The sequence below is a fragment of the Pecten maximus genome, chromosome 13, assembly GCF_902652985.1.
Source record: "Pecten maximus chromosome 13, xPecMax1.1, whole genome shotgun sequence".
Taxonomy (NCBI): Eukaryota; Metazoa; Mollusca; class Bivalvia; order Pectinida; family Pectinidae; genus Pecten; species Pecten maximus.
The window spans coordinates 28709505-28727594 of record NC_047027.1 but is presented as its reverse complement, the minus strand read 5'-3'; the positions used below and the strand labels follow the sequence as shown (position 1 = coordinate 28727594).

General features: G+C 32.6%; 1 protein-coding gene across 1 annotated transcript; it reads right to left on the bottom strand.

Moving 5' to 3' along the window:
- Positions 1-2616: 2616 nt before the first annotated feature.
- Positions 2617-11757, bottom strand: LOC117340948 (titin-like). The gene is made up of 13 exons (XM_033902743.1): positions 11745-11757; positions 9556-9819; positions 8661-8924; positions 7743-8069; positions 6709-7008; positions 6140-6244; positions 5971-5992; positions 4764-4819; positions 4503-4530; positions 4301-4377; positions 3568-3604; positions 3372-3439; positions 2617-3011 (listed from the first exon to the last, which is right to left on the bottom strand). Exons 2-13 carry the CDS (start codon positions 9614-9616, stop codon positions 2965-2967), a joined length of 1392 nt encoding a protein of 463 aa, XP_033758634.1. The 5' UTR covers positions 9617-9819; positions 11745-11757; the 3' UTR covers positions 2617-2964.
- Between the last annotated feature and the right edge of the window lie 6333 nt (positions 11758-18090).

The window sequence follows — 18090 nt, the reverse complement described above, 5'->3', positions numbered from 1 at the left end:
ATAAATAGAATACCCCGTGTCGTAGTGTAGGTCTGCTGTCAATAACAAAAAAACACAAACATAATATCCCGTAAATACCAGTAGCCGGAACTATTACCCGCTGTAAGACGAATTTTGATAAAATCTTACTTGTTTTGTTACGTTGAACAAAGGTCTGTTTGAATTGAATGCCACGTCGACAATGTATTTCCATCCTTCATATCTGTGGTTAGACTAAACGTTTATCATGCTTCCTTTTTACAACATATTTGAATAACCTCATTCGGTAATCAACATATATAAAGTAACAATTCACTTCATTAAGCGAAAATACACGACTGTTGATAAAAGATTTTTGTATTTTGTTTTAATTTACCCATTTCTTAATGAGGTGGTATTTATGAGAACTTAAGCATGAATGAGTTTCCTTCATTGATCAAGGTGGTGTAACATGTTAACGTTGTAATCATCTATGAAGAACAATTCTAAAGCTATGATTAATCAGCGGTTTCATAATTATTTATCGTATGGGCTTCATTCTCTAAAAGATACTACACCTCCGACAGTTTTTAGTATTTTGACAATAAATGGCATTTATTCCATATATATATGCCTATTTAAGACATACAAATAAAAAGTAATTTTATAACGTCAAAAATTATCGGAATGAAGCGAAAATGATTCGAACTTTTGAACATTATAAACTTCTTTGCATACACTTGACCTTGATCGCAGTGGATTCTGGGAAGAGATTTACATACAAAAAAAAACAAATATGGTGGACTTAATTATCAGCGGGGGAAACTATATATAATGCATGTTGCTTAACTTAACTACAACTTTTCATTGCGAGGTTTTAATGAAACTAGAAAATAAAAACTAAATAAACATTTCAATATTATCCAATGCGAAAAATCACAATTCTGTGCCTGTTGTCGCCAACGAACCGAAACGCTTTCTTAGCTTTACCCATTCGGCCCCATTTCGCTGGATTGATACAGGTGTGATGTATCAAGAAGTTTAAGCTGGTTAACTATGAATAGTGAATATGCAGTCACTACATATCACAAAAGAAATCCTATCCATTGATTCAATCGCATCATATGCTTAGAGTTTTCAGTAAAGATGAGAACAGGCCGAACGTTACACTACGTATGTGTGTACGTTACACACTTGCCTCTCCAATAAACACTCAACTGTGTCATTTCCGCATGAGTTCCGATTCCATTGTCGTTTGTAATGTCAATGGTCTGTGCAGTCTCCGATTGAATCCTTCCCTTTCTTCGATCTCTTTTCATAATCGAATTTATGCTTCCTTCTTTCTGGAGATGTTAAGCTAGCATGCGCATTTAGATAATTTCATTCAATATGGATGCGGAGCGAAATGGAATTTCTTTCTGGACGCAATTGATTATTTATTCATTTTAGATTTTAAAGGTAAATAAGAAGATACAACTTTCCGAGGGTGGTAGCAATGTCAAATGTGCAACTTTTCTTCCCGAAGAAAATAATGCGAGTCTATTTGTGTTTTAAATTGATAAAAATGCTATCTGTCGAAGGTCTAGTACCTTTAACGTTTATATTCAAAATGAAAGGTTGTAATGATTGTGAATTATTATTGAGATTATTCCAGATCAAAGTCACGGTGGAATTTTGGTGCGATGAATAGAGATGTGATTCAAATATCACAACATATGTTATTTGTTAAGAATTAAGATTCAAATATGACATACATATCAAATGAATTACTCTTAAATTTTCATTTCCTCTATTCATCATCGAAACTTTCTAGACAAAATAATTTCCCTTCGAAAGGTCATCATGACAGCAGAAAACAGCGAAGAGAACAGAACAGATATAGAACAGAAAAAGGGAAATAACAGAAAAGAAAAGATTTAAAAGGTTTCAGCATAAGAAAAGAAAAAAAGTTTCGAGTAAAAAGTATACCACAACACCGTACAGCGGTTTAATCAAAGAGAAACTGCCAGGAGTGAACATTTGAACTAGTATATTCGCAAAACAAATAAACAGATTGCCGAGGTGATTGATACTAAAAAAAAAAACGTGATACCGCTGGAGTAATACAAGGAAGTAACAGCTTGAACGACGGCCATTTATTTACATTTGTATTTCACGATATACATGTATATATATATAGAATGTCACATGGTAGAATACATATCACATGCCATATCATTTTGGGGACCCAGTATCAAACACAAGGCTTCGTAACACAAAAGGCTTCATTACACAAAAGGCTTCATTACACAAAAGGGTACTGGTTTAAAACATGTCCATGTAGTTTAATGAATACTACGTAGGTTGTACTTTTTACCCGAGATACATAACTCAGGCATCGCTAACTAATTGTATTTTGTATCACACAAAACAATTAAGGCGGTCAATACGTATGTCAAGAATGGTATTGGGGAAATATCAATTCACTTGCACACACATGTTCGAAACAGCAATTGCAAGATTATGCTTTCAGATCGGCTCAAAACACTTTAGCCGAATTTCTACTATGCAGAAAAACACATTCTAAATCAACTAGATATTAAAAAAAAAACATGCTAAAATAGAGCTGACAGCGGTTAACTGGCTACCTTTTTACGATGGAATTAACCGAATATATATTTACAAAATCGATCATATACCGATGGTGCTTTAATCGTTAAGAGAGATAAACGATGTATTTATAATTAATTAAGTTAATAAGTTCTGTGTTAACATTTCACTGTGCGAGGAGAACTTGATAGGGTGTCTCGTGTCACGTTTATGATACTGATTGGTGATTTATATATTTACTCCATATGGATTGATGCTAGGTATGTGTTTATGCATTTGAAAACGACAATGAAAGTAAAACAGTCAAGGTTTCATTTCACAAATATAACAACTGGACAATGTCTCCCTTGATCTCCTGTCTCCAAGCAGACCTTGATGAAACATCGCCTCACTGAGTTTCATGATGTTGTATAAACACTAATCTCTACAAGCGATGGTAGTATTGATGTATGTCTCTCTGTTACCTGACAAAGAAAGAACTGAATATGAGTGACGCTTTACTAAATATATACGAGCATGCAAAGATAGATGTGCTTAAGATAGTAAGAAAGCATAACCTATCTATATTCCACAAAATACATATCATATATATATATATATATATATAGTATACAGATATGTATAGCACATAAAAAGAAATTATATATTAGCAGTACGGTCCTGCATTATCGATGATAATTTGTAAATACAGATAATTTTATTGATCGATTTCATCGTTGTTCAATTAGCATGGCATTATTCTTTTATACAGTTAAAGAGGGGCATTTAAAAGAAAGGTTTCTTATCCTTCTCGTAATCTTCCTAAAAGAAATCAAATCACGTACCAGACGTTGTTGTATTAAGTTCTTCATAAACGTTTGGATTCGAACGTCCCTCCAACGACTCGTACTTTCTGTTATTACATGGAAATAGTTGTTAATTTATGGTTACATGGTTTATCCGCAACATCAATGTTTAAAAAGAATGATATAAGATATCTTACAAATCACAGCGAATCAAAAGCATTGATAATCTACCTACCCACCATCTCCTTCATTGTCAGGGACAATTGGGTTAACTGAAAGTACAAATAAAAAATCCGTTAATTCGTTTAATGAATAAAAATGAAGCGGTTAGTACATTTAAACGCAAAATTTATAGATATATAAAAATACACACAAAATAGTACAAATCCTCTTCGTATATGCTACCTTATTACATGTTGGTATATATATAACGTAAAAGAATGACCATAGAAAAAAAACACTACAATGGGGTGAAATCAGAATAATGGGACTGTTTACCGGACAAAAAAAACCCTTGGTAGCAGCTATACAGTGTGAAAAATATGATTACAGAGTTGCAACCTCTGAAATATCTGACGAGGGAAGGCGACCAAATTTGAATCTTGATAAGCAGCTCAACTAAAATTTGGGACGAAACGTCTCTTAAGATTCTGCATCTACACAGTGGTTAAACATAGAACATAGGTTCTCTACATGTCATTCTAGCATTTGCCTTCCGCTCACGAAAAGGTTCTCTTTTTTCCACTACTATATATATTACTTTTGTTGTATCTTATTGTATTTGTAGTACTGTTGATATAGCATGTGATTGTGTTCGTGTTCTTTATGTCTTGGTGAAGAGGCGGATCGAACATTCCGAAAAGTATTAGAATTACTTTTTTGTTTCATATATATATATATATATATATATAATATGCATTAAAAACCGAATGCGTGTGATTCTTAATCGATGTTACACTATGTCTTACCATGATGGTGTCCTTCGATTTCAGAATACACGGACGCCTTGGCAACCTCATTGGTATCAAGTTCCTGATATGGAGATCTGGATTGTATATAAATAGAAAAAAAATAAAAAAAAAGAATACAGTTGTCGTCGCAATACACTTATTCGAAATATATACAAATAATTTAGTTGAAAGTTGACATGTCCTTCGATTGTAGTCTTACCTTTCATTTTCGCTTTGGGATCTGCCTCCTGTAAGACAAATTGGTAATATACGTTTAACACAAAGATAACTTTCCGCTTAAAATAAAAAAATAAATAAATAAATAGCGTAGAGATTATAAACATTTGGCAACATCTGCTTAACAATTAAGACTAAAAAATATTAACTGTTACAAACATTGAACAGAAGCGTTTTGTTAAAATGCGAATATATGATGATAATATAAACATACTACGTAATGTATTCATTATCAGAATATTACCTCGATCTGAAAGTTGTACATCCTGGTATTCCTTCTGTTTTGGAAGCTGACGTATTCTGCAACAAAAAGGAAGACAAAATAATGTGTATCTTATCTCATCAGGCACTCGCCTGGCTGTTTTTTGAAGCATGATGTTATACATAAGGAAGCTGTAAGGAAAACATATCACCAACGACCAGCCGGATTATTTAAGAAATAATTAACAATGATTTGTGTATTGTTGCAGGATATACAACGAAGACGAGGATATTCTGCAATTAGATTAATAACGAAGGCCACAGGCCTGAGTTATTAATCAAAATTACAAAATATCCGAGTCAAAGTTAATTATTTCTATTCTACCATGTACTGTTTAGTTCTGAGATCGACCTCTTTCTAATAGAAAAACAACGAAAAGCAAAGAAACCCCGAGAAAACCTTGTAATTTATTTCTTGAGTATTGAATTATTTGTTTGTGTACTATACATTTATTTACATGCACTACAGTACTACAATCAAGAGCATCTATCATATGGCATCGATTTTGAAAAAAAAATTAAAAAAAAAAAGTATAAAAAAAAAAGACAAAAAGTTGGGCCTCCGTAGGATTTGAACTCGCGTCGTGATAACAATTTAAAGAAGACTAATCCATTTTTTGTATCTTTAAACCCACTCGGCTGTAATCTTATCTCAAATATGTGAATATTAGATATATAAAATGGTAACAGCCGTGACTCACGAGCGTGTATTATTGGCACGAGCGTGTATTATTAGAAAATAGCAAACATGGTAGAATATCTATTTTTTAATGTTACTGTTTCCTTCACGAATCAAAGTAAACAGACGTGTATATAGGTAGGTGAATTGGAATATGAGGTCGACGTCCCGAATAAACATGCTGATCTCTAAACTTCGATAACGAACTAATTTGTACAGATGATTGAGGAGTTGATGGGGAAACGGTATTACTATTTATGCATTTGATGGATTGGAAAGAAGTGATATGACCAATGAGTAGTTATCCATCTCACTTCTGTTTCGTCAGCACTGAAAACGTAATATGTACGGTTAAAAGGGATGCTCTAAATATTTGGGCAAAAATTGTTCATGAGGGGTATTATTTCTTTTTATAATTATGTGATAAGATGAAAAAAATAAATAAATAATCAAACATCAGAATTGAAATACAGAATACTCGTCTAAAACTGTATCAATTGCATCTGCTTACCTATGACATAGTCTTCCATTTCCTGAAGAAAAAAAAGATAATCAGTTAACTGTTTCATACATCTTAATATTCCATTATTTTAACGACTGTTTTGTAACTATTAAATTAGTTCTGTAGAGATAAGTTACAGGTAGTTGAAACGACGATACAGTTCACTTTGAGTACTTACGTCTGAAATAAATCCCGATTCCAACTGTAAACAAAAGCGTGAGAACGCCAGTGACTGCCAGTACAACTCCAGTGACATACATACTGCCAGTTCCGCTAGAACATGCTGTATCAAACAAAATATTATATTTTATTTCTATCAACATGCATTCACTCTTTTTCATGTTGCCTCCAGAGCAACTCAGGTAATAACATACGGGTGCATGCAGAAGCTTTGAGGACGATACGCGCAGGAATTGTCCATGCTTCGTGCGAACAGTAAACTGTATCTTGCTGTCGTCAATTGATAAATCTCCGTTAGAAACGCTTAGACGCTAAGGAATGAAGTACCAACTATTATCGAAAATATACTTGAACATTGTATGTATGTAATGTATTTGTTCATCAGTTGAGGACAAAGACATCCTCACGGTAATACAATATACAAAAACATACTAAGAAAGCTGTGACCGTGTACAATATCTCATATAGTCATATTTTGTTTTTTAGTGTTACGAATTAGTCATTGTATTTAATGTAACACAGTGCTATAAAATTGAAAATATGCAGTGGTATTTGCTAGATACTTACGTGTATAAACAGTACAGCCGACAGTTTCAGCCGATGTTGTGTTCCCATACTTATTGTATGCTACAACCTTAAAGAAATAGACATGGCCACCATCCAGATTGTCTATATTTTGACTATACACGTCGCTTCCGTCTGTGTCTTTTGTAATCATCACTGGATAAACTTCTTGTGAGTTGAGAAACCTGTCTGTGCTGAACATGACATGGTAATACTGAGAGTCCCCTCCGTCACTCCACGAGACTTCGACAGAATGAGGCATGGTACAGCCAATTAACAGATTCGTTGGGATCCCTGGGTTCACTGTAATGTCGAAAACAATGAAGAGGTGTTATTCATGTTACCATATATCCATGTCATTTGCATTAAGTTACATGAATATGAAATGAATATTATCTATATGAAATTGTTTAAGCCTTACATTATTCTATTAAGATGATGTCGAATTATCTAACGTAATAACTTCAAATCAAGAAAAAATATACATGTGAATCCCGTATCTAAACTATAGCATACTAACAAGAACATACTGCGTTATGAGACATCAACACATGTCATATTTGAAAAAAAAAAAAAGATTTTGAAGAACTTACATATCATGCAGGATCTCTCCTAAAATACATCTTTTTCATGCAGACTCTTGTTTTCCAAATTAGGAAACGACGTTACAAATACATTACGCTAAAATAATTCATTTTACTGTATAAAAATGCTATATTTCGGGTAAACGTTCTCAGATAATCATACTTAAAACGTGTTCGTTAGGTAAACAGGTAAAGCAGACTAAACTACAATTTTCAGATTTGCGTTGCGTTTTTTATCAACTATCGAAAAGATTAATAAAATAAGTGAACATAACAAGTCAAGATATGAACCTCCGAAGCATTATATTATAGAACTGTTATTCATCTAGAAGTCATTAACATATTCAGCTATTGATATCGATTTCACTTGATATTTCCCAGACTTTTCATTAATATTGAGAGATCGGATAGGTTTCCGTAGAACTTTACAGCCGTTAGGAGTAAAATACTTACGTTTTTCACGAACTGTGAAGCTTAGCATGGCACTTCCTTGACTGTTTGTTGCCGTGACGTTATATAATCCAAACCAGCTCTCCTGTATACTGGTCCGAGTCAAAACTGAAATAGCAGTTAAATTACTCGCCTCAAACGTATTCTGTATGATAACGGCATCCGTTCCGTTTCTAAGATCCGTTGCATCAAAGGATTTGTAGGGTTGGAAGGTCCAGATGAAAGATGGCGCCGGGTTGGAGATGAATGTAGAAGACAAAATAATGGTGTCTGACTGGGAAAGATAATAAGTCTGGTTTTGGTCGAGCATTTGATACGGATGTGGTTCATCTAAAAAGCAAAAAAAGTATGATTGGTCAAATATGGTAACTGCCTCAACCAATGGAATGTACCAATAAAATAATACCTGAATCATGAAATAACACACAGGGTAACTTTTTGCGAAGTCTTCATAGTATTGTAATCTCAATAAACATACCAATGTTCATATTTGTATCAAGCGATAGCACTCCTCAATGTGTTATCTACATTATTCGGTATTAGATCCCTATTCTTATGATAATGATGAAAACGAAATGTGACGAGTTTCGTTTTAAATGTTCGAAAATGTCTTAAATGACTGATAACACCTTAACCGTTTTCTTGAATTTACTGTTTTAAGTTCTACACGTCGAATAACAAAATGAAAATTGAAGACAGAACATGATATTAAATGGTATTTGTTTGATCAGCATTCAACTTGACTAATGATACCATTCATGATATTTAGTTTTTCGTCTGTCATCTAAATTGAAAAAAAGAGATGATACGAAACCACTACTGGTAGTTGCTACTATATAACTTTATAAGGTTTCAATAACTAAGGGCCAAGCTCTCCTTATTTTACTAATCGGATATTTCAACTACAGTCTGAAAACTAACATTTCACAATAACACTGATCACTTTAGTCGACTCCCCGGCAGCATTCCTAGCAGTACACCTGTACGTCCCGTGTTCTGATCTGTCCAGTTGTCCCAGTGACAACACAGGTGAGACAGTAAAGTTGGTGTTGTCCGGTCGTGTCCAGACAAAGGTACAGCCAGGTCTACAGTCCGCTGTACAGGTGATGTCCGGTAACGTGTCACCCTTTATCCTCGTATACTTGGTCTCCTGTGGTGATAAAATTAGCGAAGAACCAGGACCATCTGTATAGATACATAGTTTTAGCATTAATATTTTCTTAAAAAATGGTTTTTTTGCAGTTATTTGTTGATCGTTTGCTCGATTTTATTTATTACCTTATAACAATTTGACAAACGTGATATCACTTTGGTATGGTCAACTTATTATTTTCAAGTTGCTGCAATAAAACAAATACATGTTTTCTTCTGCAATTTAAATGAAGTGGTAGCATGGTACATATGTATACATTCACATACACTACTATATGTAGAGATACCGTGATAAATGCTCGGGTTTAGAATGCGATAGTAGTATTGGCATGATATGTATTTGATGATTCATTAAAGTGAAACTGTTATCATTTTGAATTAAATCAATGTTATCGATTTACTGTATTCTATATCTGTTGTCAATTCATATGTTTCTGTCATAATACTTGAAATCACACCATGTTTATGATAGACAGATGATACTCATTATACATCATATTCATGTGAAACTAATCATTTCCTGATACACATATAAATAATCATTTTTTTTTTATATTGACGTGCCACTATAATATGTTACTACGACTATAGTATCAACATTTTAAATAACTAACGGCTATGCAACAATGTCCTAATGTTCAATATAATAGGACATTTTACTTACACTGTAATGAAACAATGATTGTTGAAATGGACTCCCCGACAACATTCCTAGCAGTACACATGTACGTCCCGTGTTCTGATCTGTCCAGTTGTCCCAGTGACAACACAGGTGAGACAGTAAAGTTGGTGTTGTCAGGTCGTGTCCAGACAAAGGTACAGCCAGGTCTACAGTTCGCTGTACAGGTTATGTTCGGTAACGTGTCCCCCTCTGTCCTCGTGTAGATAGTGTCCGGTGGTGACAAAGATATGGAGGTACCGGGACCATCTACCGTGTATTAATGTTAAAATTTAGATGTTGTTTTGTACAGAAGTGTATGATGTTATAAGTACCTGATGTTATATTAAATAGAAATAGTTAATGTCAACCTATATCAATATAACATAAACATGATGTGCATACGCCATAAATTATTTCAGTTCTCTATTTCTGAACTAGCGTTCTAAACAACAAAAACACAAACCACAGAACAAAAACATCATTAGACCATAATTTCTTTCGCTGTATGTTCATGATGTAATATATATCACAAAGGCGTATTATATCGTAAATTATGCACATTGATGCACACACAGCGCGACACATCTGACATAGACAAGTTCAACGTCATTATAATTATTCCGCAAATCAGTAATCATGTTACCTATTGTTGTGATTAACGTCTGTGTATCTGACTCAATTACACTGTATGGTAATACTGGTTATTATAGATACTTACACTGTACAGTTACACTGGTCATTATAGTCAATTCCCCGACAACATTCCTAGCAGTACACCTGTACGTCCCGTGTTCTGATCTGTCCAGTTGTCCCAGTGACAACACAGGTGAGACAGTAAAGTTGGTGTTGTCCGGTCGTGTCCAGACAAAGGTACAGCCAGGTCTACAGTCCGCTGTACAGGTGATGTCTGGTAACGTGTCCCCCTCTGTCCTGGTGTGGGTAGTGTCGGGCGGGGACAGAGCTATGGAGGTACCGGGGCCGTCTGTAATGATTATATATAACCCCAATCAAAATATTACTTATGTCAGACCCTTCTCTCTGTATAAACCTTGCAATGAGAACCATTCACATATCCTTGTTTAGGCAGTGTCTAGCGAGACAAATATATGGTGGTACGTCAATATGGAATGTATATGTTAATTAGATATATTCATAACAATGAAACATATTATAATGTGATAATATGATAATATCGATACTTACCTACAATTTATACCAATTAGGAATTGTGAAGGATGTAAAATCCCATAATCCATTATTGATTAGTATCTGTATTAGGTTAATATTTGTTTTACACAGTTTACTTGATGACCTAGTAATTGGATTTGAAGCATTCCCAATGAAAAAGTAAATACGTACAGTCTACAATGACGTTGACGTTGATGCTGACGTCACTCCCGTACCCATTACTGGCCGTACACCTGTACACGCCCGCCTGACTACGCTGTATGTTGGTGAGTTGGAGACCTGACCCTGTTATATAGGACTGTCCATCCTTTGTCCAGCTGTAGGTGCAGGCCGGGTTACAGTCAGCAGAACACGTGATGGTGGGGATAGTCTGTCCCTCGGTAGGAGTGTAGGTCACAGTTGGTGGAGTCAGACTTACGTTGGAAGGTCCGTCTGGAATGAACCGAAAGACAAAAAGAGAAGCATTCGACCTATTGTGTACATTTATGAAAACCTATGCATTTATTCTTATGTACTTTATTTTTCTTTTCATTTCACCCCTCATTCTCACGAACACGGAGATACTGTATTTCATATTGTGTTATTGAAAAAGTTCTATGAAAACTATCATCGGTCCGAGATGTATTCTCTTAGTAAGAAAGCTGTGTTAATAGCCCCCTCTTAAATGTTCAAATGCTCGTTTTGATTAAATTCATCAATACAAAAACTTATGTTCCATGTGTCTGATATGGGGACTCGGTGATACTTTCCGTGTATAAAATAAGTCTACTCTTCTTATGATTTTAGTTTTTGTAAGTCGGCATGGCGTTGTAACAAAAATGTCGAGATTTAGATACAAAAATATGTAACATCAAACGGATTTCAAATCAAATCAAATCATTTGGAGCAAAATCCCTTAATCAAGAACATGTCCTTGATTCGATTGAAGTTAAATAAGCTTTAAGCAAGGACGACAAAAAAGATTTAGAAGATATTTGATTTTCATATATATGCATTATACATACACTGTACAGTAACACTGGTTGTCATAGTCGACTCCCCGACAACATTCCTAGCAGTACACCTGTACGTCCCGTGCTCTGATCTGTCCAGTTGTCCCAGTGACAACACAGGTGAGACAGTAAAGTTGGTGTTGTCCGGTTGTGTCCAGACAAAGGTACAGCCAGGTCTACAGTCCGCTGTACAGGTGATGTCCGGTAACGTGTCACCCTCTGTCCTGGTGAAGGTAGTGTCGGACGGGGACAGAGCTATGGAGGTGCCGGGGCCGTCTGTAAAAGGTAATTTTCAAGCGACCCTTTATATTACAAGCTTGGCACGGATATTATAGACTGTAAAGATAACATTATCCAGTGAGCTGTAAAATAACACTATAAGTATTTGTGAACAAACAGTCCCCGAAAGTATGTATAAACAAATAAAAAGTGTTAGGGAACAGTTCTCATATGCGCTTCATACATAATTTATCTATTATCTACGTTTAGCTCCTATGCCATTTTAACAATCTGTTTAGCCAATTCTATTTATATTATATATCAATACTTAAGACGTTTTAGATATTAAGCAGGATGGAAGATTTATCATCTTATACACTAAACACAATCAAATTTAACCCTTATATAAATCCAAAAGATGGTAGGCAATCACGAAAACTCTTTATGATTTAAATGTCAAAACATAAAATATTGTAGATATTTTTAAGCGTTTCACTATACATGTAATCATATGGAATAATGAGCATAGACGTTTGTGAAAAATGTGTTTAAAAAACAAAGGAAATAAAATTGGTAGATAATGAGAACGGTTAATATTACGGTTAAAGTAAGAAATAGAAGTCATCCGAATTACATTTCTTATTGTTGAAAAAGAGAGAAAAAAACAATGTAAGCATTTTCGCCACGTCTTCTAACGGGCCATTTCTAACAGAGCACATGCTACTTGCTTGCTTAACAATTAGGTGTACAAATTTCAGAACGTTACGAGATTGAAGTGCATGTATGTCCGTGTACAGACGATAGCCGAGGGGTGTCGAAAGGATTTACTTGGATTTCTTTCGACATACACGAGTTTGTATGATTAATCTATGTCTGTCGATCATATCGCATTCGTGGAAATATCAACTGAGTCATTTTGTAAGGAATTTTAGAGGTGTGAAGTGATTATGTTTATCAATATAGCAATGTGTTCTACTCTACATGTTTTCATTTTTATTATATCAAATCTTCAATAAAAATATGTTTATATATACAGGAATATCTACTTGGTTAGATCATGTCTTACTTCAGTCAGTCTTATTTATTTTTCCAATTATTTTCTTCTGTATTAACTGTATACTGTATCTACTACTATATACTGTATCTACTACTATATACTGTATATATAACTATCTACTGTATCTAGTACTATATACTGTATCTACTACTATATACTGTATCTACTACTATATACTGTATCCACTACTATATACTGTATCTACTACTATATACTGTATCTACAACTATATACTGTATCTACTACTATATACTGTATCTACCAATACATAATGTATTTACTACTATATACTGTATCTACTACTGTATAATGTATGTACAACTATATACTGTATCAGCTATATACTGTATCTACTACAATATACTGTATCTACTATATACTGTATCTACTATATACTGTATCTACTACTATATACTGTATCTACTGCTATATACTGTATCTACTACTATACACTGTATCTACTATACACTGTATCTACTATATACTGTATCTACTATATGATGTATCTACTATATACTGTATCTACTATACACTGTATCTACTATATACTGTATTTACTATATACTGTATCTACTATATACTGTATCTACTATACACTGTATCTACTATATACTGTATCTACTATATACTGTATCTACTATATACTATATCTACTATATACTGTATCTACTATATACTGTATCTACTATATACTGTATCTACTATACACGGTATCTACTATATACTGTATCTACTATACACGGTATCTACTATATACTGTATCTACTATATACTGTATCTACTATATACTATATCTACTATATACTGTATCTACTATATACTGTATCTACTACTATATACTGTATCTACTACTATATACTGTATCTACTATATACTGTATCTACTACTATACACTGTATCTACTATACACTGTATCTACTATATACTGTATCTACTATATGATGAATCTACTATATACTGTATCTACTATACACTGTATCTACTATATACTGTATTTACTATACACTGTATCTACTATATACTGTATCTACTGCTATATACTGTATCTACTATATACTCTATCTACCCTATACGGTATCTACAACTATATACTGTATCTACTACTATATACTGTATCTACTATTATATACTGTATATACTACTATATACTGTATTTACTGCTATATACTGTATCTACAACTATATACTGTATCTACAACTATATACTGTATCTACTACTATATACTGTATTTACTATATACTGTATCCACTACTATATACTGTATATACAACTATATACTGTATCTACTACTGTATACTGTATCTACTACTATATACCATATATTTAAGCATTGAACTGTTACCAAATGGTAGTATACAGTCGATATGAATACAATTTGGGTGACAGATCAATAGAAATTGTATCTACTATGTACTGTATCTACAACTATATACTATATTTACTGCTATATACTGTATCTACTATATACTGTATCTACTATATACGGTATCTACTACTATATACTGTATCTACTATCTACTGTATCTACTACTATATACTGTATCTACTACTATATACTGTATCTACTACTATATACTGTATCTACTACTATATACTGTATCTACTACTATATACTGTATCTACTACTATATACTGTATCTACTACTATATCTGTATCTACTAACTATTACTGTATCTACAATATATACTGTATCTACTATATACTGTATCTACTATATACTGTATCTACTAATTATACTGTATTTCTACTATATACTGTATCTACTATATACTGTATCTACTATATACTGTATTACTACTATATACTGTATCTACTATATACTGTATCTACTATACTGTATCTACTATATACTGTATCTACTACTATACTGTATCTACTATATAATGTATCTACTATATACTGTATCCACAACTATATACTACATCTACTACTATATACTATATCTACTACTATATACGGTATCTACTACTATATACTGTATCTACTATATATTGTATCTACTACTATATACTGTATCTACTATAAAATGTATCTACTACTATATACTGTATTTACTATATACTGTATCTACTATATACTGTATCTACTACTATATACTGTATCTACTACTATATACTATATCTACTACTATATGCAGTATTTACTATATACGGTATCTACTACTATATACTGTATTTACTATATACTGTATCTACTATATACTGTATCTACTACTATATACTGTATATACTATATACTGTATCTACTTCTATAAACTGTATCCACTACTATATGCAGTATTTATTATAAACTGTATATTCTATATACTGTATCCACTATATACTGTATCTACTACTATATATTATATCTACAATATACTCTATCTACTACTATATACTGTATTTACTGCTATATACTGTATCTACTACTATATACTGTATCTACTACTATATACTGTATCTACTACTATTTACTGTATCTACTACTATATACTGTATCTACTACTATATACTGTATCTACTAATATATACTGTATCTACTACTATATACTGTATCTACTATATACTGTATCTACTACTATATACTGTATCTACTATATACTGTATCTACACTATATACTGTATCTACTACTATATACTCTATCTACTACTATATACTGTATATACTATATACTCTATCTACTACTATATACTGTATCTACTATATACTGTATCTACTACTATATACTGTATCTACTATATACTGTATCTACTACTATATACTGTATCTACTATATACTGTATCTACTACTATATACTGTATCTTCTACTATATACTGTATCTACTACTATAGACTGAATTTACTACTATATACTGTATCTACTACTATATACTGTATATATTACTATATACTGTATCTACAACTATATACTGTATCTACTACTATATACTGTATCTACTATATACTGTATCTACTACTATATCATGTAACTACTATATACTGTATCTACTACTATATACTGTATCTACTATATACTGTATCTACTACTATATACTGTATCTACTATATACTGTATCTACTACTATATACTGTATCTACTACTATATACTGTATCTACTACTATATACTGTATCTACTACTATATACTGTATCTACTACTATATACTGTATCTACTACTATATACTGTATCTACTATATACTGTATCTACTATATACTGTATCTACTACTATATACTGTATCTACTATATACTGTATCTACTACTATATACTGTATCTACTACTATATACTGTATCTACTATATACTGTATCTACTATATACTGTATCTACTACTATATACTGTATCTACTATATAATGTATCTACTACTATATACTGTATTACTATATACTGTATCTACTATATACTGTATCTACTACTATATACTGTATCTACTACTATATACTGTATCTACTACTATATGCAGTATTTACTATATACGGTATCTACTACTATATACTGTATTTACTATATACTGTATATACTATATACTGTATCTACTACTATATACTGTATATACTATATACTGTATCTACTTCTATAAACTGTATCTACTACTATATGCAGTATATACTATATACTGTATCTACTACTATATACTGTATATACTATATACTGTATCTACTGCTATATACTGTATCAACTACTATATACTGTAACTACTATATACTGTATCTACTATATACTGTATCTACTATATACTGTACCTACTACTATATACTGTATCTACTATATACTGTATCTACTACTAGATACTGTATCTACTACTATTAACTGCATTTACTATATACTGTATATACAACTATCTACTGTATCTACTACTATATACTGTATATACTATATACTGTATCTACTATATACTACATCTAATATATGCTGTATCTACTATAAACTGTTTCTACTACTATATACTGTATCTACGATACACTTATATACTTTATACTCTATCAACTACTATATACTGTATCTACAATATACTGTATCTACTCTATACTTATCTACTACTATATACTATGTATACTTTATACTGTATCTACTACTATATACTGTATCTACTACTATATACTGTATCTACTATATATTGTATCTACCATATACTGTATCTACTACTATATACTGTATCTACTACTATATACTGTATCTACTACTTTATACTGTATCTACTACATACTGTATCTACTATATACTGTATCTACTATATACCGTATCTACTACTATATACTGTATCTACAGCTATATACTGTATCTACTATATACTGTATCACCTATATACTGTATCTACTATATACTGTATGTATTATATACTGTGTCTACTATATACTGTATCTTCTATTATATACTCTATCTACTACTATATACTGTATCTACTATATACTGTATTTACAATATACTGTATCTGCTACTATATACTGTATCTACTATATGCTGTTTCTACTATATTCTGTATCTACAGCTATATACTGTATATACTACTTTCAACTCTATCTACTACTATGTATATACAAAACACACCTGCCACATTAAGTGTATAGTCATCACTGTCCAGTATAAAGTTAGGTAGGTTAAGGTTGGTACGTGTACAGTACCACACAGATCCATGGTCTCCCGTCTGTGGCTGTATGATCCACCGGAACACTGTACCAAGGCCTCCAGACAGTACACAGGAACAGACATCCGGTGTACAGGGGACGGCTGGGCTGACTTTGGTGTTGTTACATTGGTCACCAGCTACTTGTACACTACCTACTGGAGTAATGACGTCAGGCCGGCGGTAAAACTGGACAACATTGGCCTCCTCTGGTACATCACACGTCAGTGTAAACTCAGTCCCAGGGACAGCGTACTCAGACGACCCGGTCAGGATTACAGCGCCTGATCAAAATATTATAAATGGATTGAAATTTTATTTTTTAAATCACAGTGTATATGTTTTATTACATAGGTATGGATATTCTATAGGATTTCAAATAATTCAACCTAGAAAAAAGTCAGTGAAATGAACATGAACCTGCAGCAATTGAAACACACACCAACAAAGATACAAACATCTCAAATTTTAAGAATACCACATATAGGAAATCT

What these genes read in the sequence shown, in the direction of transcription:
- LOC117340948 (XM_033902743.1), bottom strand. Translation starts at nt 9,616, where the DNA reads ATGTGTACTGCTAGGAATGTTGTCGGGGAGTCCATTTCAACAATCATT. An exon ending in AATCATTGTTTCATTACAGT is followed by an intron (nt 8,925 to 9,555) that starts GTAAGTAAAATG and finishes GTATCTATACAG; the next exon opens with ATGGTCCTGGTTCTTCGCTA. An exon ending in AATGGAAGACTATGTCATAG is followed by an intron (nt 4,820 to 5,970) that starts GTAAGCAGATGC and finishes TTTTTGTTGCAG; the next exon opens with AATACGTCAGCTTCCAAAAC.